The sequence below is a fragment of the Bos javanicus genome, chromosome 11 (genome assembly GCF_032452875.1).
Source record: "Bos javanicus breed banteng chromosome 11, ARS-OSU_banteng_1.0, whole genome shotgun sequence".
NCBI classification, from domain to species: Eukaryota; Metazoa; Chordata; class Mammalia; order Artiodactyla; family Bovidae; genus Bos; species Bos javanicus.
In genome coordinates this window covers 105247199-105268936 of record NC_083878.1, presented here as the reverse complement: position 1 = coordinate 105268936, position 21738 = coordinate 105247199, and the positions used below count along the sequence as shown (strand labels likewise).

At 62.1% G+C, this 21738-nt stretch overlaps 1 protein-coding gene across 3 annotated transcripts in view; it reads right to left on the bottom strand.

Moving 5' to 3' along the window:
• The window catches only part of COL5A1 (collagen type V alpha 1 chain), a 148421-nt gene that overhangs the window by 19457 nt on the left and 107226 nt on the right, over nt 1-21738 (bottom strand). For all 3 annotated transcript variants that reach the window (XM_061434160.1, XM_061434161.1, XM_061434162.1), the window contains exons 38-61: nt 19843-19896; nt 18942-19049; nt 17212-17301; nt 17067-17120; nt 15700-15807; nt 12999-13106; nt 11993-12046; nt 10747-10800; nt 10543-10650; nt 9324-9377; nt 9120-9227; nt 7842-7895; nt 6769-6876; nt 6131-6184; nt 5802-5855; nt 4968-5021; nt 4350-4403; nt 3431-3538; nt 3292-3345; nt 3147-3200; nt 2742-2849; nt 1583-1636; nt 724-759; nt 288-341 (exon numbers count right to left, since the gene is read on the bottom strand). In XM_061434160.1, coding sequence (XP_061290144.1) covers nt 288-341; nt 724-759; nt 1583-1636; nt 2742-2849; nt 3147-3200; nt 3292-3345; nt 3431-3538; nt 4350-4403; nt 4968-5021; nt 5802-5855; nt 6131-6184; nt 6769-6876; nt 7842-7895; nt 9120-9227; nt 9324-9377; nt 10543-10650; nt 10747-10800; nt 11993-12046; nt 12999-13106; nt 15700-15807; nt 17067-17120; nt 17212-17301; nt 18942-19049; nt 19843-19896 — 1746 coding nt within the window. The remainder of the gene's footprint in view (nt 1-287; nt 342-723; nt 760-1582; nt 1637-2741; nt 2850-3146; nt 3201-3291; nt 3346-3430; nt 3539-4349; nt 4404-4967; nt 5022-5801; nt 5856-6130; nt 6185-6768; nt 6877-7841; nt 7896-9119; nt 9228-9323; nt 9378-10542; nt 10651-10746; nt 10801-11992; nt 12047-12998; nt 13107-15699; nt 15808-17066; nt 17121-17211; nt 17302-18941; nt 19050-19842; nt 19897-21738) is intronic.

Genomic DNA, 21738 nt, shown 5'->3' with positions numbered 1-21738 from the left:
GCCCAAAACACGCATGTGTGCACACACACACATGCGTATGCGTGCATACACACCTGTTCACACAGAGGTATGTGGGTGCACACAAACACACACGTGTGTGTGTGCTCACCCTTCATCTCTCCCCAGCCATACTTCCAAGGGCGAGGCGCCATGGGCTGACCTGTGTCCAGGGCCAGGCCCCGCCCCACCACACGTCACACATTGTTAAGAATGTTTTGGGATCAAACCACACAATTCCCTCGGCATCAGGGGACCCCCCAACTCCCGAGTCCTCAAGGGCTACTCACTGGTGGGCCAGGGGGTCCTGGCTGGCCTGCCTCACCCTTCGGGCCAGTGGGACCCTGGGGAGAAAGAAAAGAGAATCAGCCATGGTCACTGAGGCCTGATGGGACCTGTCCACCTGGAGGTCGAGAACGATCCCCAGGAGCACGTGGGGAGGGCAGAGAGGCTGATCGAACGTGCTGGGCGCCCCCCAGCCGCAGGTGTGAGAACCAGACCCCCGAGGGGGAGCCTGGGGGGCAGGGCCCTTCCTTGGGCTCAGGGAGCCATGGTCTGCGGTGACTCAGGCTGGAGGCGGGCGCAGGCCAGGCCGGCCCCAGAGGAGGGGCGTCAACCACCAGCCCGGAGAGGCAAGGGGGATGGGGACCCCGGGAGGTTCTCAGCCCACAGCCTGTACCCCCTCCAACTCCGGGCCCAGGGGCTGGTCAGGGCGATGCCACTTACCGAGGAGCCCTTAGCGCCTTTTGGACCAGGGGGCCCCTGTGGAGAGAGGCAGGGCGTCAGCGGGGGGCGGCCCCTTCCCCCCAGGCCCCGGCTGTGACCCACACCCCCACAGCCCCGGCCCCCTTAGGCCCTCCTTCTCTGCCCGCGGCCCCTCCCAGGAGTCTGAGTTTGCACCTGCTTCACGGGGAGGCAGGTGGGGGGGCGCTCACCCACACGGAGGCTGGGGGTCCTGTGGGCCCCAGCCCAGCCCCTCACCCTCCCCCGCAGGGAAATCGCAGTTCAGGCAGCCGGAGTGAGAAGCAACAGGGGCGTGGAGGCCCCGGAGGCCCTGACGTGGGGCCCCCAGCCCCTCCTGACAGCTTGCCACGGAGCCAGTGGCAGAGAAGCTGGGTCCACCTTGGGCCACGTGGACCCAGGCCCAGGTGGCGCTCAGAGGCCGACTGGTTTGGGCGAGAAGCAATTCAAGGCCCGGGGACGTGTCCTGGGTCTTCCAGCTGCAGGGCGAGGCCCCAAGCTGGTGCCTGGAAGCCAGGACCCCAGGTCCTTGTGTCCGGGCCAGGCTGGCCCTGCTTGTGCAGACGGCGAGGCCCAGGAGGGACCGGCCGCTGTCCTCACTGTCCCCAAAACGCCCACAGAGGACTGTCCACATATCCTAAAAAGCCTGGAGAAAGAGGCTTGCCCCCGTTCCCCGCACCTGAATCAGGGCCCAGTGACCTACTTCCTTGTTTCCATCGCTCAGAGCTCGCATCAGAGATAATGAGCAGAGAAACCCAGGGGGCCCCCAGACCCCGCCCTGGGGCCCCACAGCTTCCCTGTGGCCACTCCCACCCCGCTCCCATGTGCCCCTCCATATACACACCGGCAGGCCGGGGGGACCCGGGGGGCCAATCGGGCCGGAAGGACCGGTGATACCCTGAAAGGAGCAGAAACACGGTCGTCATCACTCAGATCGGGGGGAGCCTGACCTGCAGCCTCGGCCCCCGGCTCTCACTGGCCTCCTCCCCTGACTCAGACACGTGTGAGCGGAGCCCTCACTCCTTGCGGGGCCTGGTGGGGCCTGAACGCCTGCCGGGAAGCCTGGCACCCAGGGGCCCCTGCCCGGCCGGCCTGGAAGGACCCCCAGGGAGCCTGAGCGTGACCCCTCTAACGTCCCGTGTGCGCCAGCCCCGCCCAGTGCCCCTGGCTGCTTTCTGCTCTAGCTGGGGGTCCACCCTGAGCACGAGCCCCGCTCGGGGGCGGGGAGCGTCCTGGGGCCCTGTCTCTTCCGCCTGTCCATCCAGCCTCCCAAGGGCTTCCCCACAGTGGAGCTTGCATCCTGACTGACCCCCTCTCCTGGTCTAGGTGCCACGGGGAGACACGGCGGGGTGAGGCAGGGGATGTCGCCTCCCGCCTGGGCTCCTCCCTCCAGCTCTGCCTCAGGCACCCTGCCCTCTCCCAGGTCGGGTGCCAGCCAAGGTGGGCACGGCTCAGGGGCACGTGTGAGCCATCACACCTGGCTTGGGCAGCGGGGGTTCACAGGCTGCAGTGAGGCCCTGTGGCCTTGCTGTGGGGACAGGAAAGGCGGGCCTGCCAGGCCTCAACACCCCCACGCACACCCTCCCATTCCCCGGCCAAAGAACCCACTGCCAGAACCCCCCAGGTGCAGGGCAGGCCAGCCTCGCAGGCTGTTTTCCTGGCTGTGGTTTCCCGGGGGCTGGTTCCCAGGGAAGTCTGGGGTCAGCTGCACATATACGGGGTCAAGGGGGAGCCAGGATGCAGCTGAGCGTCGCCAATGACCCTGGACGCTCAGCTGGGACAGACGCCTTTCTGAGTGTGGTGGGGGTGATGGCCTTCACTGCGGAGGCCAGCAGGACCGTGAGGGCTGCTCAGGGCCTGGGCTGGGCTCCAGTTCCGCTCCTGGGCCCTGTGCGCCAGGGCGAGCCCGGCGCCGCGGCTGCTCCTGCCCTGACCCCGTGGCCGGGGACGTCCTTCCGGCTTGAACTAGCCTCGAATCTTTGGATACAGCCTGTTCCACGCACCTGTTCTCCCTTAGGGCCCGAGGAGCCCTGGGGGCCGGGGACTCCGCGGTCACCCTTTTCTCCCTGTTCGCCCGGAGGTCCGATGAGGCCGATCAAGCCTGGGTGACCCTGTGGGAATGAAAGGGGCATTTGTGATGGCAACGCCTCACGTCCGGCCGCGTGGCCCAGCCAGAAGCGGCAGCGCTGCCTTCCGCCCTGCTCGAAGCTCCTACAGTGGAAATGTGCCCCGGGCCGGCCCCGACAGCGGGCAGCGGCCGGGTCTCCAAGCCACACGGATCTGTTCCCTTCGAGTCGCCACCCCGAGCAGGTGACGCCGGCAGGGACGAGCCAGACCTTGTCAGGCCCGAGGCACAGGCTCTCAAGGGGCCCACGCTTCAGCCGCACGGGCTCCTGCAGGCCACTCACCTTCTCTCCTTTGGGTCCAGAGTCTCCTTTGAGGCCGGGGAGTCCTGGGGGGCCCTGCAGGGGAGGCGAGGGGCTCAGAGTTCTCATCCCAAACCCCGCCCTCCGCCACCTCCGCCGGGGGCCCCTGGGGCACGTCCTGACTCACCATGGGTCCTGGGGGGCCATCAGGGCCCGGGGCTCCGGGGAGACCTTGTTCACCCTGAAACACAGTCGAACCTGCACGTGAGCCCCGCCCTCAGCAGCTGCCGCCCCACCCTCAGGCCCCCAACCCTGGGGCCACTCACCACTGGGCCCGGGATCCCTCGAAGGCCGTCGGGCCCCGGCTTCCCGGGGGCCCCCTGGGGGCCAATGGGGCCAGTCTTCCCAGGAGGGCCTTCCAAGCCGGCTTCTCCCTGCAAGGAGGACAGAGTGGGGCCCCGATGCTTGAGGCTGTGGTCACCCCAGCCCGGAACCACTGCCCAGAAACCCCGAGGAGCCTTGGTGAGAACCCCGCATGCCCCAACACCCAGGGGTGCCCCCAACTTTCCTGCCTCTATATAGAGGCCACTCAGCCCCCATCCTCCACCCACTGAAGACCTCAGTCAACTGGGCTCTAGCCGCCCAGCCACCACGGCCACCATGGCGGTTATGGCCAGCTTGGAGCTCACGGTGGACACGGCCACGCGTCCTGAGCAGACCTGGGCTGGACGAGCTCCACAGTCTCAGTCAACACTGGGGCCCCTCCACTCCAGGAGGAGGCACCCAGGCCCCACCCAGAGCTCCTGGGGAGAGCGGCCATGAGGGCTCTGGGTGCCAGGCTGCACCCTAACCTCACCGCAGGGCACCCCACCCTCTGCTCTGCCCTGCAGTGGGTGCTGTCACCGTCTCTGCTTTGCAGGAGAGGCAGCCAGGCGCGGCCAGGTCAACGCCAGGCCCTGAGGTACCCGGCACGGGCCTCCCCTCCCCCAGGCTGGTGGGGCACATGAACTGCAGTGCCCAGTCAGGGACCCCCAGCCGGAGGCACAGCCTGTCTCCCCCTGCAGAGGATGGGCTCTTCCACCCAGGTCTGCATGGAGCCGGCCCCTCTGAACCCCACAGCCCCTCTCTGTGTGTTCAGCATCCAATCCCTCTCCACCCCCTGACCCCAAGTGGCCACCGTGCCCTCGGCACGCCCTGGAAGGCCTATGCACAGTAACGGCCACAACCGGGCTAGAAAGCACCCACCTTGGCTCCTTTCTCCCCCTGCCTGCCTTCGGGACCTGCGGGGCCGGGCGGACCCTGGAGGGAGCAAGAGGGCAACGCGTGAGGAATGGGCTCCCAGAAGCCGAGAAGGCAGCTGAGCGCGGTGGGGCACAGGCCTGGCAGGGGCGTGGGGCTGCTCCCAGGCCTCCAGAACGAGGCCCGAGGCCTCCGGTCCCAGAAAAGGCCAGCGGGCTGGGCTGGGGTTCGGGCACTCCGGTGGCCTCCCCTTCCGCACACTCAGAGCGGCCGCGGTCATCGCAGCCCCAGCAACAGATGGTTCCGTTTGTGGGATGATTCAGTTTGCTTGCTCTGACTTTTCCAAAGGTCTGACCCGGGGGAAAGGGGCTTTTTCAGCTTCGTGGGTGTGTTTTTTCTCCCACGACAGCCATAAGAGAAGGTCTGCTCAGTCAGCTCATCCTGAAAGGAGTGGCGCATCGACCTGGCGGCTCTGAGATTGGATACCGTGGCAGCACGCAGAGCGGGCTGTGAGCTTCAAAGAGAAGCCGCTTCCTCCTCCCAGGGGCTACCCAGGTTCCCAGGGTCTGTGCAGGGCGGGGGAGGGGCAGGTTTCGTGCAAGGACGCCCGGCAGCTTCACGTACCCTTTTTCCTGGAGGCCCAGATGGGCCTGGCTCACCCGTAGGGCCTGGTGATCCCTGGGGTGGGAGAAAGCAGAGCATTTAAGTCAAGGATGTTAGCTGAGACCCGGCGGGGCTGGGTGGGTCTGAGGCTAAGAACACACAGAGCTTTCACTCCGACCTCGGCCAGCCCCAAAGCTGCCCCTCTCGTCTTCTGCAGAATCGGCCCTGAGTGGGGGTGGTCCCGGATTGCCCTGCCCTGCCCTCAGGCTGCACCAGTGTGGGGGCCCATCCCACCTGCGGCTCTGCTGCATCTGGGGAGGGTTCCCAGCAAGCCGGCCGGCACCCCTTCTGCAGAGGTGGACCCTGGGTCACAGGCCAGGAAGGGGTAGGAGGGCAGACATCTCTTTGGGGCCCTAAGCCGGTGTCCCGAGCTCGAAACAACGTTTCGGAAACCCGATGAGAGGCACGTCCAGTGTGAGCTCAGCTCCAGGCTCACGTGGGAAGAGCCTTTTGAGGAGCACATCCAACCCTACCCGGCAGAAACAGGGATCCTGAGGATGCTGGGTGGGCTTCTGAGGGGGTGTCGCGGACACCGGGCTTCGTGTGCAGAGCCGCCGTCAGGCCTGGGGGTGCATTTCCCCTTCTGGGAGGAGGGTCCCCAGCTCGCAAGGGTCCTCCGAGGACCCTTGGCTGGGTCACTACTCTAAGGCAACTGGGTGAAATGAACAGAGCAGGTTGCAAGGCCTGACGCCTCCCTGCGCGGCCGCGTCGCCTGACGCCTCCCTGCGCTGCCGCGTCGCCTAACGCCTCCCTGCGCAGCCGCGTCAGGGCCCCAGAGGTCCCAGGTGGACTCACCGTTTGCCCGGGTTCACCGTCGTCTCCTTTGTCGCCAGGGGGACCGTCTTGACCCTGTGGGACCAAAAGCAGGTTTCTTCTGTGCCCTGGGCACACCCGAGTTCAGGCACCAGGACCCACTGGTCCCCGGTCCCGACCCCAAAACCCACCCGGGGTGCCCACCCAGGGCGCTCGGAGGGGAGACGCCTTTCCCCGCGTGCTTGTCAGAAGGGGGTTGAGCACCATGCTCCGAGCAGAGGCAGAACAGCAGCAGACGGAAGGGAAAAGACAGGCCTGGAGGCAGGTCACGGGCTGTGGGGACCCCTGGCTCGGCACTCTCGGGCACCTACCGCGGGGCCGGGTTCTCCGGGGGGACCGGGATCTCCGGGAAAACCGACGGGGCCCTGAAATGGAGCGAGAGAAGCGTCAGCCACCCTCCCAGAGCGTGCTGGACTCACAGGGCTGCGTCCACACAGCCGGCCCATGCCTCCCGCCAGCCTGGCACCTCAGGGCTCCCCAGAGCAGGGGGCTCCCCCCAGAGCATCATTCCCTGTGCGGTGGGCCAGGCGGGGCCGCCGCTCGCCTTCCAGAGGCCTCAGAGGGCAGCCTCCTGCCCAGGTGTCTGCTCCTGGGGCCGTGGCTGACCCTGATCCTGAACCCTGAACTGTAGGACTCGATGCTCTGCAGACCCTCCTGAGGCAAAGCGAGGCAGACCGCGGAGGGGTGGGGCGGGGCGGGGCGGGGCGGGGCGGAGGGCGGGGCGGGGCCGGGGACGCATAGAGCCCATTCGGTCCGGAAAGCTGCTGGGTCCATGCACGTGGCCTCCGAGCTGTGCCCCTTCCCGGCCCCTCTCTCCTCCTCCCTCCTCCACTGTTCCAGTTCAGGACCCAGGGGTCACCCCACACCCGCGGGGTCAGGCAGCTTCTGTGTCCCCCAGGCCCGGGAGTGAGAGGACACTGCTGAGAGCCCAGCGTCCCCCGGTACTCACGGGGCTGCCTTTGGGACCGTCGTCTCCGGGAGGGCCCTTGGGCCCCGGGGGTCCGGCGGCACCGGAGGGGCCCGACTCGCCTTTCTCCCCCCTTTCGCCTTTGGGTCCCTGTGGGGAGAGGCGGGGAGCGTGTTCCCAGAGCCAGCCTGCAGCCCGCCCTGCGCTGGCACCACGAGGAGCAGAAGTACCCTGACCGAGGCCAGGCCACAGGCCCCTGGGGGGTCAGCTGCCTCCAGAGCCTCCGCCCCCGGCAAGTCCCCAAGAGTCCAGCCCCACGGGCACCGCGAGGGGTCTCGGGACCCCACTGGTGTCCTGGGGCCTCTGAGGCTGAGGCTCGGCTTCTAGGTGAGAAGGGCAGGGCTGCGTCCTGACGAGACAGCAGGCGGCGTGGACCGCAGGGGCTACAGGGACCCAGGCTGCCCCCTGCACTGGGGCCCTCAGGTGGAGGGAGCCCAGCACACCTCCGGCCACCAGCCACTCCCTGGGCCAGAGAGCAGCCCCCAGCGGGCCTCGAGAGACCACGCATCTGACCTGCGAAGGAATGTCCCAGGTCTGGGCTCACAGGTGACAAGAATGAGCCCCATGCTTGTGGAAGCCCGTGAGGGAGCCCAGAACACCACGGACGGAGGGGCAGCTCACGCACAACTGTCCTGGGCGTTCATCACTAACATCAATGTGTGTGCACACTCACACACATGCACACTCACACATGCTAAGACACACGTACACATGCACACTCACACACACACATGCACTCACACACGCGCACACTCACACACACACACGCACACACACACACTCACACGCAGGCACTCACACACACACATGCGTGATCACACACACATGCACACACACACACGCGCGCACACACACGCACACACACAGGCACTCTCTGTCACACACACACTCACTCCCCACCACACTCCCTCTTTTTTCCAGCAGTCTCGTGATGGAGGCACAAGAGGAGGCCCGACTCCCATTTCACGGATGGGAAAGCTGAGGTAGAGTGGGACCCTCCCCACCGGCAGCCGTCCACGCCACGCCCCACCCCTCCCCAGAGCCCGCTCACTCACCGGGGGACCCCCTTCGCCGGGAAGGCCAGGCTCTCCTGCTTCGCCGGGTTCACCCTAAGGAGGAAACGCAAAGTGATTCCAGCAGTGAGGAGAGCAGAGGTCCAGCCCAGGTGTCCATCAAATCGTCCCTGACACTGGGCTGGGGTGGGCTGCGGGGACGGGGTGAGACAGTGGTCACTGTCCTCTTGGGAGCGCCCAGGACTGGAGGAGACACAGGTGAGGAGTCCAGGGACACAGGGGTGACAGTGACACGCACGAGCGTGCGACACACGTGGAGGGAACGTGGGGTGTCAGGGATGGCCCTCCCCAGGAAGGGGTGCTCCCAGCCGCCCTGGAGGACGACCGGGAGAGGCCAGGTACGGGAGGAGGGACAGCGGGTGAAGGCAGATGGAGAACAGCATGGTGCCCCGGGTCTGCCGGCTGGAGGGGCAGAGCTGGTGGGGGGTGTCGCGGGCTGGGGGGGATGCGCCCCGTGGCAGGTGGGGGGAGGACGCGGCCCCCAGCAGAGGCTGCCCGCCATAATGGGTGGGCTCAGCAGGCGTGCTCCCCTGCGACTCTATCATAAAAAGGGAGCAGTGATGGGACACTGGTTTCAACTGAATGATCAGACTTCAGCAGAAAGTTCTGGAAGGTGTGCAAGGAATGCAAATGGAAGGGCACATGTCCACCTCCTTTCTTTTATCCCAAGAAGCTGGGATCGGTGCTCTGAAATAGTGCAAACTCCTGGGCCCAGGTGGAGTCAGACTCTGGCACCGTCTCGCCCGCCACACCCCCGCGTGTAACGCATGTACACACGTGTCTGCACGCACATACACCCAATGGGCTCAGGCATCATCTCCAGGGCCTGCCACACGCACGCATGTAAGGTACGTACATGTGTGTGCATGCACATACAACCAACGTGCTCAGATATCTCCAGGGCCCAGACCCTGGCATGAACCAGGTCAGATGACGAGGACCCGAAGCTGTGAGATGACAGGAGTTGAGGGAAACGGGAGCTGAGACGGGAGCAACTACACACGTCAAGGACAGACAACCACGGCTGTCGGAGCCGATCTCGGAGCGGGGGCGGCAGCCTTTGCTGGGGGTCGCATTGTGTGAAATCCCGCACAGGCTGCCCTGGGTGGGGGTGGGGCTCCCAGGGCCACTGCACAGTCTTCCAGGTTTCGAGATGCTTGTGGCAGAACAGCCTAGCAGTGCACCTGCGTGTCTCCACACACACACGCACACACACGCACGCACGCTCACACACCAGGACAGTCACGGGGCGTGCATCACCTTCTCTCCCACGGCTCCAGGGTTGCCTATTCCGCCGGGGGGTCCTTGTGGCCCGTCTGCACCTGGAGCTCCGGAGGGTCCTCGGGGTCCGGGGGGACCTGGCGGGCCCTGGAGAAGGGGAGCCGTTGAGCCCAGAGCAAAGGCAGGCCTCCCCCAGAATGCCAGCTCCGCCACGGCCCGTGCCCCAGGAGCGGCCCCACTCACCATCTGACCCACGTCGCCTGTCTCGCCCTTCTCTCCGGGAGGTCCCGGCAGACCCTGAGAACAGGAGGTCGTCAGACATTCAGCCGGTGGGCATGGCTCCAGCGCCTCCCCAACCTCTGCTGCCTCCCAGCTGAGCACCCCAAAAGCCTCGGGGATGCGCATCTCAGCTACGCATGAGGACGGCTCTGAGATCCCATCTCAGAATTAGCCCGAGGAGAGAATCGGAGAAGTGGGCAAGGATTTATGGACAAGGTGCTTATTGCAAGTGTCCCATAAAACAATAAAGCCTAATGAGCCACCAGCAGGGAGCTGCCGGAATCAATTATGTCACCACCATATGCTGGGACACAAGGCAGTGACTAAGAGTCATGTTTTTGAAAATAAATAGAAGGTGACATGTTCAAAGAATATTTAATGGCATTTGACGTGACTCGTAACATAACAGGAAGCGGGAAAGCCTGGTCCGAATGTTCTATACGTGCAGCATGACTCAGGTTTTGTGAAAACCAAACAGAAGGGTGCACACGCTTGTGCATGTGTGTGTGTGCGTGTGTGTGTGCATGTGTGTGCGTGTGTGTGTGTGCGTGTGTGTGTGTGTGCATGTGTGTGTGTTGCGCAGCTTGTGCATGTGTGTGTGTGCGTGTGTGTGTGCATGTGTGTGCGTGTGTGCGTGTGCGTGTGTGTGTGTGTTGCGCACGGGCGTTTAGAAGGTGTGCATGCGCATGCACTCAGAAGCCAGTCTGGTTTCCTTTTCTAATAAGCTACAGTAGTTTCCAACATTCTACAATGAGCAGGAAAACAAACGTCACGGGGTAAGAGAAGCGAAGCTAGGAGTGTCTAGACGTCTGTGAATTCATGGCTCTTCGGGCGTGTGGAGGAGGCCCTGTGGCTCCTTAGCAGCCCCATTTTAAACTTTTTATTGGACTATAGTTGCTTCTCAACGTCATGTTAGAGTCGACTGTACACAAAGCGAGTCAGCTCTGTGCATACACACCCCCTCTTGTTTTGACTTACTGCCCCTTTAGGTCATACAGAGCTTCGAGCAGGGTTCCCTGAGCTATGCACTAGGCTCTCGTTAGTTACCTGTCTTACATGGCGTGGATGGGGTATATACGTCAAGGAGGGAGGGAGCAGGAGGGGAGGGCAGAGGTGTGAGGGCCGGGGAGGCACAGCACAGACGTGGGGAATCGACCCAGCTCTGTGCCAGCTCTGCTGTTACCTGCAGCCCCACGGGGCCCGGGGGCCCGGGGAAGCCTCTCGGACCCTCGTCGCCTTTCTGCCCAAAGAGGCCCTGCTGGCCCCGAGGTCCCGGCTCGCCGTCGGCTCCCTGCGGGGAGACGGAGGAGTGTGCTGAGGACCGGAAGTGGACCACAGCAGCTCGCGGGGTCGGCGACTCCGAGGGCTGTTAGCCGCGGATACTCACGGAGGGGCCGGGCTGTCCGATGGGGCCTTGAGGTCCTGTAGGTCCTGGTGGACCCTGTGGGGAAGAGACAGAGGTGGTGGCTCCTGAGTCGCCGCGGAGGCCACTGGTGTGGGGGCTGGCGGCCCAGCTCACCCGGGCCCTGCCCACGCGGGGCCCACCCGGCCAGGCTGCGGCTCCAGAAGGCAAGAGGCCCGGGATCCAGCCCTGAGTGTGTGCGGTCGGGGGTGGCCAGAGGGCCCTGTGCACCACCTCAGCCCCATCGCACACTCGAGACACGGGCCGCGGAGACCCCGTTCAGAAACGAGACCTGAGGTCAGGGGACTCCCGCAGGGCTGAGCAAGGGCCTGACTCAGGTCACGCCTGGAGCTTGATGCCGCCCCCAGGGCGCCCCCAAGCACGTTCCACTGTCGGCCCAGGGAGCGTGGGGGAGAGGCCGCACTGTGCAGGGAGCCTGACCCGCCCGGGCCGGCACTGGGAGCACACAGGTCCCTGCCCGCCCGGGACACACACGCCGGCGAAGAAGCCCGCGGTGCAGGCCTCCTTCCGCGGCCCCCGGGAGGAGCTGCAGCCTCGTGACAGCGCTTGTGCAAGAACGCACTAGCACTTCTCAGCAGAATATTTTTTAGGGAAAATTAAGAGGCGTTTGGTCAGGATGCTGCAGCTGCTGGAATGGCCCGCAGCCCTCAGCGCTGAGAGGCGGTGACTACGTCCGTGGGACCAAGATCCTCGAGGACAAACATGCTCCGTTTGCTTATTTCCTTAAACCTGCGAGGGCTTCCTGTTCATCTGGTAATAAGGGATTCACTTGCAGGCGTGTGTCACTTACATACATACACGCCTAACACACACCTGTGCACGCACACACACAAGATTTCAACGGGGGGAAAGCCCATCACCCGGTTCCCATCGGTTACGGGTGTGAGTGCTGGTATCTCGTTGTTGGTGATGAGTCGCTCAGTCATGCCTCTTGGCAACTGCACGGACTGTAGCCCACCAGGCTCCTCCGTCCATGGGATTCTCCAGGCAAGACAACTGGAGTGGGTACCTGTGCTCTCCTCCAGGGGGTCTTCCTGACCCAGGGATTGAACCTGTGGCTCCTGCTGCAAGTCCTGCATCGCAGGTGGACTCTTTACCACTGAGCCACCAGGGAAGCCCGGTTACCTTGTAAGGGTGGTTAATGTCAGTGGGGACAGTGCACCGAGCCGAGCACGTGGCCCTGAGCCGTGGCTGCGCCGGGGCCCCTTACCTGCTCGCCTTTGTCTCCCTTGCTCCCTTTCTGTCCTGGCTCCCCAATCTCTCCCTGTGGGAAAATGGGAAAGACCCGTCAGACGGTCCAGTGGCCGCTTGCACGTTCTCTGGTCCCCGTAATTAATTTTTCTCAGAGAGTAAGAACCATCTCCTCTCCAGGGGGACCTCTAACTTTCCTAAGATGAAACATTTCCATATATTAATTTGATTTCCTCTTTAATAAGAGAGCTGGAAGAGATACGACCTTGATTTTACGCTTTGCAGGATTGTAGTAGATTTGAAAGTGTGGCAAAAAATCATAATAGAAATATTTACTTCGTCAAATCGGATGACAGGACAGTGTAATAAAGACAACTCAATTACTATGCCTCCAGAACTATTAAAACCCCTCATGCTTCTGCTATGCCGGGCTGTCTCCCACCCCGAGAGGCCAGGCATCAACACTGCAGAGGTTATAAAGTCAGAAATGTCACCGGAGAGTTCTCACAAATGGGAAGCTAAACTGGAGAGCTGAATTCCTCTGATTTCATTAAACGGAGAACACAATGCTACGGTAACAGCATCAGATTATAAAGCATATTCCTAACGAAAGGGGGCCTTGATGATTCAAGCGGAGACATTTAAAAATAGATACTGAGTAAAACCTCGTTAAACTCAGCTCCACAGATCTGGAATCTGAGATGATCTAGAGTGCTTCTCCTTGCTCTGGCTGCTACAGCAGATGTCTTTGATAACATCAAAACCACAGAAGAGAGCACTGTGTGAGTCCCCTCGAGCGTGTCAGAGGTCTCATTCGTTACCGCTATTTGGGAGCTATTCCAAAACCATCCGCTAACGCAAGGAACGCCAGATGCACAGCACGGGGTCCCTGTCACCAGAGCCCCCACAGTGCCTGCGTCCCTTGGTTTGAAAGGACCCCCGCCCAGCTCCGACCTGCAGATGTGGGCCAAGCTGGGCCATGCGGGGTCCACGACGGGGCGGGGGCTTCTCCAAATCCCTCTTACCTTGTCTCCATCTTCTCCAGGGGGGCCCACAGGGCCAGCGGGACCGGGGAGCCCCACGGGGCCCTGGAGACCGTCTCGGCCAGCTGGGCCTTGTGGACCCTTCTCGCCCTAGAGAGGAGAGGGGATGACTGTTCAAAGGCAGCTCCATCGCGGGAGCATCCTGCCAGCAGCTCGTCTCCCGGCCAGAGCCCACAGGCGGGAAGGGGGCGGTTCCTGGGGAGGGACCGTCCCCCAGGTCCTCATGGATCTGCCAGGTGCGCCGGGGCGGCTCTGAGTCCAGTCCTGTATCACTGTTCCCCACGCACCTCTGTGGTCAACCCTCACCCATCCTGGGAAGGGCTACTCTCTCCCAGATGGGCAACGGAGGCTCGTTCGTACAGTGGAGCCAGGATCCAAACCAGGGCAACCCGATTCCCGGGTCTATGTGTGCGATCGCCCAAGTCAGTGGCCAGGGCATCTGAACTCCAGCTCTGGCCAACTTGCTCACTCTCCCGATTTTCTACTAATACCATGCCGCATGCCCCCTGAGCAGGAGCACAAGCACCTGCACACACACGCACACACACATGCACACACACAGGCATGTGCGTGCACACACGTACACACACACACACAGGCACACATACGCATACACGCGCGCACACGTACATAGGCACACACGCATGCACACACAGGCATGTGCGCACATAAATGTACACACACACACAGGCACACACATGCACACACACGTACATAGGCACACACGCACGCACACACACACATGTGCACACGCACGCACACACACATGCACAGGCACACATACGCACACACACGCACACACATGTACATAGGCATGCACACGCACACACAGATGCACACACATACACACATGCACACGCACACACATGCACACGCACACACAGGCACACATACGCACACATGCGTACACACACGTACATAAGCACACACACATGCACACACATGTACATAGGCGCACGCACACACATGCACACATATGTGCGCACACACACGCACACACGCGCATGTGTACACACACACGTGCGCACACACACACCCATCTTCCTTTCCTCACAGCTTTGCTTCACTTTCCTCATCGCCCCCTTGGTTATCCCAAATGATCCTCACTGAGTTCTTGCTCTATTTTGCCAGCCATGGGCTACCCCGTGGGCGGCCGGCACCTTCTCACCCAAACCGGGATCCCCGTCTCCCGACAGAACCAGGAATGGAAACAGGAGGGGACGCGGACGGGAAAGCGAGCAGCCTCACGGTCGCTGGCAGGCCTCGCCATGCCCGTCCCCTTCCTGCACCCCCTTCCCTGTCCTGCCGCACATTCACGCCCTGCTCCTCGCCTGAGATTCCCCAGAAAGGCTCTTCCACAGTTAAGCCAGAACATGCCCAGGCATCCCATGGCTCGGGTGGAATCTTCCTGCTGACATGACACCTGACCTTTGCTCGGCCTTTTCTCCTCAGGCGGCTGTGCTGGGACCGTGACGAGAGTTTCGCGGACAGTGCCACCCTGGGAGGTTTCTGCTCAAGCCCCGACTCTCTTGAAACTGCGAGCCTGAGCCATGTCCACCTGGCTCTGTGTGCTGTGTTTTCTCTACCCGCACCGAGCGCCAGGAGGAGGGGGGCGCGGGCAGAGCCCAGGGGGATCTGCGTCCTGCGGGCCTCAGGGGACAGGCCAGAGGCCTCAGAACTGCCGATGGCACGCCAGACAGATCGGCCAGGCGCCCATGTGTCCAGCGTGGTTCCCATGTGGACTTCTCGCCAGGAAGGCAACCAAGGCCCTCTTTCTAACCCTGAGGCATGGGAAACCCATGAGGCAAACCAGCCTCTCTAACACAAATCAATCCTCATAGGTGTCTTGACTCAATGGGACATCATCCAGGTAGCCCATCCCCCTGGAACTCAGACTTCTGTGACATTTGCAATTTGGAGAGGAGCTCTGAGCTGGAATCTGTCTCCATGGCTGAGTGAATGTGAGGCCAGGTGGGCGTTTGCACAATCATGAGGCACATGTCAAATGTGGCTGGGGTGAGGGTTCATCTGGGCAGGAAGGGGCATTTAGGGAGACACTAGGGGAGAGAGGCTGGCGGTCAGCTTCCCAGGGCATGTCTGACTAGATACGAAGGGTCTCTAACTCCCTTCATGGAAGCCGAGACTCCAGACCAGCCCCCACCTGAGCTCTCACAAAGCCTCCGGGCGGGGGCAGGCACACCTGGGTTCGTCAGGTGTGAAGTGTCGGCTGTCAGGGGTCTGGGAAGAGGTTGCTTATCTTCCCATCAGGTCGCCTATCCCTTTTCTTTTCCACACCTGCCCCCAGACCAACACAGCAAGCGCCATCCCAAATATCCACCTTTCCCCTACACTGACCAGCCATGGGCCCAGGCCGGGGTGGGGGCCCCATCCTGTCGGGGTCCCCAGAGCCTGGACTGGGCCCAAGGCCACGTTTGGACAGAGTCTCCACACACCCCCACACCCGGCCCTGGCCTGCATGTCCCAGGGCACAGACGCACAGGCCTGTGAGCACCCCTCCAGCTCAGACCACTCTGGGGAAGCATCTGGCCGCCTTTGGATGTCAACCGTGACAGCCAGGCACACATCGCAAACTTCACCACCCACCCCTTCCCACAGACCCCAGGGAGACGCCCAGGGAGCACAGCACACAGCAGGGACCGAGCTCCTCTGGGGCAGTACTTACAGGAGCGCCTTTCTCTCCAGCTGGCCCAGGGGGCCCCTGGGGCCCGGGTCTCCCTGGAATTCCAATGGGCCCAGCAGCACCGGCTGGACCTCTCTCGCCTGGAGATCCCTGGGCAAGGCAAGAAAGTGGTTTATTTCAAAGGCTCTCCAACTGCGTGGATACGACTTCCTGAAGCCCCACCCCACCACACCATACCATTCCACCATCTCCTCACTCTAGAGCCCGTCATAGCTCCCCAGGGCCCCGAGTGAGCACAGACTATCCAGTCTGTGCTGAGGCTGTTTCTGAGCCCCTCCCATAACTTCAAGTCCCCGCAGAGCGTCTGAGGACACCTCTTCTTTAAGTCCTGCCCTGGAGGGACCTCGTCTGGGACCCTGGCATCTACTTGGCCCTGTGGGCTCCGCCTGCCCCCGAGATGCTCACTGGCTGCCCAGCTCCTCCACGCTGTCCGCTCTATGGGGGAGGCTCTGGCCCCGGGACAGGACTGACAGGTGGGCACGTGGACTAATTCTGGGGGTCAGCACTGAGGACCCTGGTTCCCCGGGAGGCATCCTGTTCCCAACCTTTATCAGAAGGAAGATGACTTTTCACCTCACTTCCCCCTGACTTCCCCATCATCATCGCTCTCAAACGGCCCCTAACTCAGGGGAAGGGGATGTTGTTTCATGGTCCACCCTCAACCCAGCCAGGGGCCGGGGCCGCTCCTGAAGCCCCCACCTGAGCAGATGAGTGGGGGCTGTCGGATGGGCCCCGTTTTAAGGGGGAAGTGAGGCAGATGTCACTTCCCCATAAAGAGTCAGACAAGAGCGGGGGTCTGTGGGCACAGCCTCATGTGGCCACTGAGTCCCCCAGACCATAGCCCGGGGTCTCAAAGGTCTGAATCTTCAGGCCTCGTGTAGCTGAATCTCACGGTTGGGAGGGACCCACTTAAGGAAACAGCACAGCTCTGGGGGCCAGGCCTCCTGCCTGTGCTGAGTCACCTTTGCCCTGAGCGGCCTTGGGTGTGTGGATGGCCCGGCTCGAGGCCCTGGAGCTGCGTGTGCCCGTGTGGGCTGTGCCAGGCCTGGACCCGCACTGAGCACCTCCACGAGCTCGGGGGCCCACTCAGGCCTCGTCCACACTCCCAGCCCTCCAAGTTCCCTCACACAGCACGGCCCCTCCCCGGGCCTTCCTCACTGGCTGGCAGCTCAGGCACGCTGGCCACATCCATCCCGACTCCACCTCCTCCACCACAGCCTTCCCGGGACCCCCGGGGGACCATCAGAGCCAGGGTGCGTGCTCCCCAGCCCTCAGGACACCTGCTCTCCTGCAGAGCAGGCTTGGAGGGAGAGGGTGGGAGAGGCTTTGTGCTGGGCCAGTACACTCACCGCGGGGCCTGGTGGGCCGGGGGGGCCTTCACTGCCTTTCAGTCCAAGCGCCCCCTGCAAAGCAACGAGGTGTGAGAGGGGGCCGCAGGGAGAAGCCTCCCCGGGAGGGACATCCAACCCGTCCCCCGGCGGACCCCTCACTCACCACTGGACCAGGAAGTCCTCGGTCTCCAGGGAAGCCTCGCAGCCCGGGGGGACCGTCTTTCCCAGGAAGGCCGGCGGGGCCTGGGTCACCCTGGAATCAGGGCCACAGGTCAGTTTCGGGTGATGCCCACAGCCCAGGTGGATGGGGAGTGGGTGGGGCCGGTCTTCTAGATCCACTCGGGAGCTGGGCTGGAGGGGGGCTTCCCCGGGCTCACAGCTTTAAAAGGAACCTCTGGGTCTTGACTTGCTTCACTGGTTGATGGATCCGGGCGCTGGAGCATGGCCCAAGCTCACACCTGGGAGCCTGTGTGGCCAGCTGGCCCTGCGTGTGGCGTGGGAACCGACTTTGTCTGGGACTCTAATCATGATCCGTGGAGTCCTGCTCCCCGCCACATCCTTCAGGGCCACAGTGGCCCGAGCGGGGGCTGAGGGCCTGTCCTTCCCGTGAACCCGGGGATCCTCGCAAAACTGGCTCAGGTGAAGAACTCCGTGGCCAAAGCATTGGAAGCTTTGCCTGAAATGGACTCACTGCTCAAGATATTCGTCTTGAGCCTGAACCACATTTTCTGAAAGGATTCTCTGTCTGACCATGTACCTTCCTTGAAATTCACTAAGGCTGTGACGTCTTCTAGGACTTTCTCTGGGGTCCCACATGGGAGGGTAGGGGCGTCCTTTCCAAACTCAGCCAGCTCTCTTTATGGCTAAATGGCTGTCTCTACGTTATACACACACACGTATGCACAGGCACATATGTATGTACTCCATCATGTATGCCTGTATACATACGTGTGCGTGTGTGACCTTTTCACTCTTTGATTACTCTTCAAGTTTACTTCGCTGTATGTGGTCACGCAAAGGGCCAGAGAACTTATCTCTCCCGAGTCCCTCACTGAAAAGCTGAAAGAAGAGGGCCGTTCGTTTTTACGCAAAAACACAGGAAGTTATGACTGCCAGCTTGGGGCACCCAGTCTGGGGGTGGGTTTTTTAATTATTTATTCTTTCATTGATGCTTTCAAATCGTGGTGCTGGAGAGGACTCTTGAGAGTCTCTTGGACTCCAAGGAGATCAAACGAATCAATCCTAAAGGAAATCAACCCTGAATATTCATTGGAAGGACTGATGCTGAAGCTAAAACTCCAATACTTTGGCCTGATGCAAAGAACCGACTCACTGGAAAAGACCCTGATGCTGGGAAAGATTGAAGGCAAAAGGAGAAGGGGGTGGCAGAGGGTGAGATGGTTGGATGGCATCACCAATTCAATGGACATGAGTTTGAGCAAATTTCGAGAGGTAGTGGAGGACAGGGAAGCCTGGCGTGCTGCAGTCCATGGAGTCGTGAGTAGTCGGACATGACTTAGCGACTGAACGACAGCTTTCGTGTCTTAAAGTGGAGAATTTTTTAAAGGGTCACTTTCCGCTAACTTCAGCTTAGACACATGAAGTGTCAGACTTCTGTCCATTTCTGGGAACGGGTGGGCGGCCACTCTGGGTGCCCTGGGGAAGAGGTGGTCCACAGCCCCCCATCATCTCTGTCCGGGAAGCTGATCAGCTCAGGCCCTTCTTCAAAGTGAGCAGAGAGGAGCTGAGTCCCTGGTCTGAGCGGGTGCATTGGCATGAAGAGCAGCTGCTTGAGAATCACACATTCATCAGAGAAAAGCATCAGAAAGACAGACCAAGGGCTGAAACCGTCCCCAGGAAAGTCTGCTCGGGACAAAGGTCCCAGCCACTCACCTTCGTCCCTTCTTTCCCGGCCAGGCCCGGGAGCCCCTGTTCACCGGGGGGGCCTGGGGGCCCAGGGTGGCCACGCTCGCCCATGGGACCAGTTTCCCCGGTGGGACCCTGCGGGGAAAAAGCGTGTCAGCCAGTAAACACATTCCAGGGACATGCAAGAAAGTAACCTTCTCTGCCTCAGTCTAAGGACAGCCTGGTCACAGAGGCGAAGGGCCACTGCGAGCCCACCAGACCATCACCTTCCTTTGAAGGTCTTCTCCTTCTGGTAAAAACCCAGGGAGAGCAAAGCGCACTGGGGGTGCTGTTCACCAGCTACTGCCCGGCCCCCACTGTGGTCCTGAGTCTCGTCTCCAATGAAGCTGGCGGGGCCTGCGTTTCCTGGGCCTCGGGGGGAACCCCTGTGCAGGGAAGGGCAGGGGGCACACCCTCGTTTCCTGGGTCAGTATCTTATTTACCGCCACGTTAGGCACAGACTTTCTGGGAAGCAAGGTGACTGTGCCCCGTTTTGCGGCCCTGAGCCTGCAAGCCCATTCTTGCACAGATCCAAGGTTAGAACGGCAGCCCCGGGCACTGGATCCAAGGCGGGGAGTCAGGCTGCATGGACCCCAAGGGCTGGGCTGCCCGGAGGGTGGAAGCCGGACTCCCCGGGCCTGCCTGGTCTGCCCACAGGGTTGGCAGCTGGCTCTGCCCGCTCGGTTCGCGTCATGCGATCACTCCCCATCTCTGCACCTGCTCTGCTGCGTGGAAAGCACCTCTGAAGCAGTGGTCTAGGCCTTATGACGCCTCCCGGCTGCACCCATACCCTGACGATGCAGGGATCTTCCACCCTGAGCGTGACCCTGTCTCCCAAGTGGGCGGGGACCCGGGATGACCCCAGATGCCAGCGGGGCCTGTATCTCACCTGAGGGCCGACCACACCCGGGGGGCCTGGAGGGCCGGTCTTGCCTTGGAAACCCTGCGAAGAGAGAGTCAGCCCGCTGAGACGGCTGAAGCGGCAGACAGAAGGTCACCCCAGCCCCCACCCCACCCCAAAACAGTTGACGTCCGAGACCTCATTGAAAAGGGCCATTTCTCTTGTCCCACTTCGCATGAATTTAGGAAGGTCAGGAAACCAGACAGGATCGTTTCACTAGCTGCTTCCATCACCCCGCCTTGCTCTGAGAAATATACTCTGTAACCGTTCGTCCTCCTCACGTCACTAAGTGTCTGTTTTCTGAGCAGACTTGGTGTCACAGCTGCTGGAAACTACACCTGGGAGCCACCTCTGGGCTGCCTCTCGTCAGTGACTGTGCGGGAACTGTCCTGCTGGTGTCCCCAAGGCCCCTGGGGCAGGACAGCCGGTTTTATACGGCACCCACTGAAATCCGGACGCAGAGGGGACTTGCCACTTCCACAGTGTGGCAGCTGGGAGGTATTCTTAGCTCGACTCAACAGGAACCGCTTGTTTCTGCTCCGCTCGCTGGCACGGACCCGGCCGCCTGGCTGCTCTGCACACGCTCTCCCCCAGAGGCGAAGCTGACGGCAGAGCAGCACGGGTTTCATTTCCGGCATTCATTTCCACGGAGCTCGGCACGTGCGGACAAGATGCCATCTGCAGGCGCCATGTGACGCCGGGGGAGACGTGCAGATGCTACGCCCGGGAGGCTTTCAGTGGAAACTCTACAGCGTCCGCAGAGGGAAGCGGCTCGTTTAAGGCCACAGCAAGAGCCGCGGGGCCAGCTGCCCACGGGGCTGAAGGGCAAGGACCTCTGACCCAGAGCACGACAGCCAGCGAGTGTGCAGCTGAGGGACACTTGACGCTCAGCCGCTGGACTGTGCAGACCCAGAGCAGAGGCAGCTTCACAGCAGAGTCTGGGAGGGCTCCAGCCGAGCTGCACGCACGGGACTGGGACGGCCATGGCCGAGGCCGCACTCCCCGCAGGAGACCTCTGTGCGCTCAGTCGTGTCCGACCCTTGGTGGCCCCCGGGACTGTAGCCCACCAGTCTCCTCTGTCCATGGAGTTTTCCAGAAAGAGTACTGGAGTGGGCAGCCATCTCCTACTCCGGGGGATCTTCCCAACTCAGGGATCGGACCTGTATTTCTTGTGTCTCCGCCTCAGCAGGCAGATTCTTTACCACCGAGCAGCTGTGAAGCCCCCATACTACACTTAATCTTAGCCGCAAGGCCAGCAGCCTTTATAGGGTCAGAAACAAGGCATGCTGGACAGATCGACGGCATCTCCCCTGCTCGGGGGGCTGGGCAGCAGTGCCCACGTGGAGGCAAGGAAGGCCTGCGTGTGGCCCGCCGGGGGACACCCGCGCCAGCTGAGGCCGGGGTCCATCTCAGCGCCTGTGACGAGCGGGCTCTGGGCTCGCGTGTAGGAGGTGCTACGACCTCTTGTGTTTCCAGTTCTCTAACGAAAGCACAGGTCATGACCCCGAGCAGGGCCTCTCTGCAGGGCATCTGGACTGACCCCTGGAGGACGCGACACCCCAGGCGGGCCCAGATGGGGGTGCCCCTGAACCTCCGGGACAGCCAGGCCTGGTGGGGGGGGCAGGAAGAACCTGCCCTGCTTTGCCAGCAAAACAAGCTGTTTAATCACTCTGCCAGCCTCTCCTCAGAACGAGGCAGAGGGGAGAGTGCGCACCGTGAGACGAGAAGCCTTCCATCCGATCTGCTCAGGAGAGCACTGGAGAAAAGCCTGCAAAGCTGGGGGTGCTTTAGTTTTTCTCCAGAAACAAAAGAGCAAAGGGAACTCTGTTTTCGGCCACGGAGCACCAGGACGGCACATGTAGGGGACTCTTCATCACCACGAGC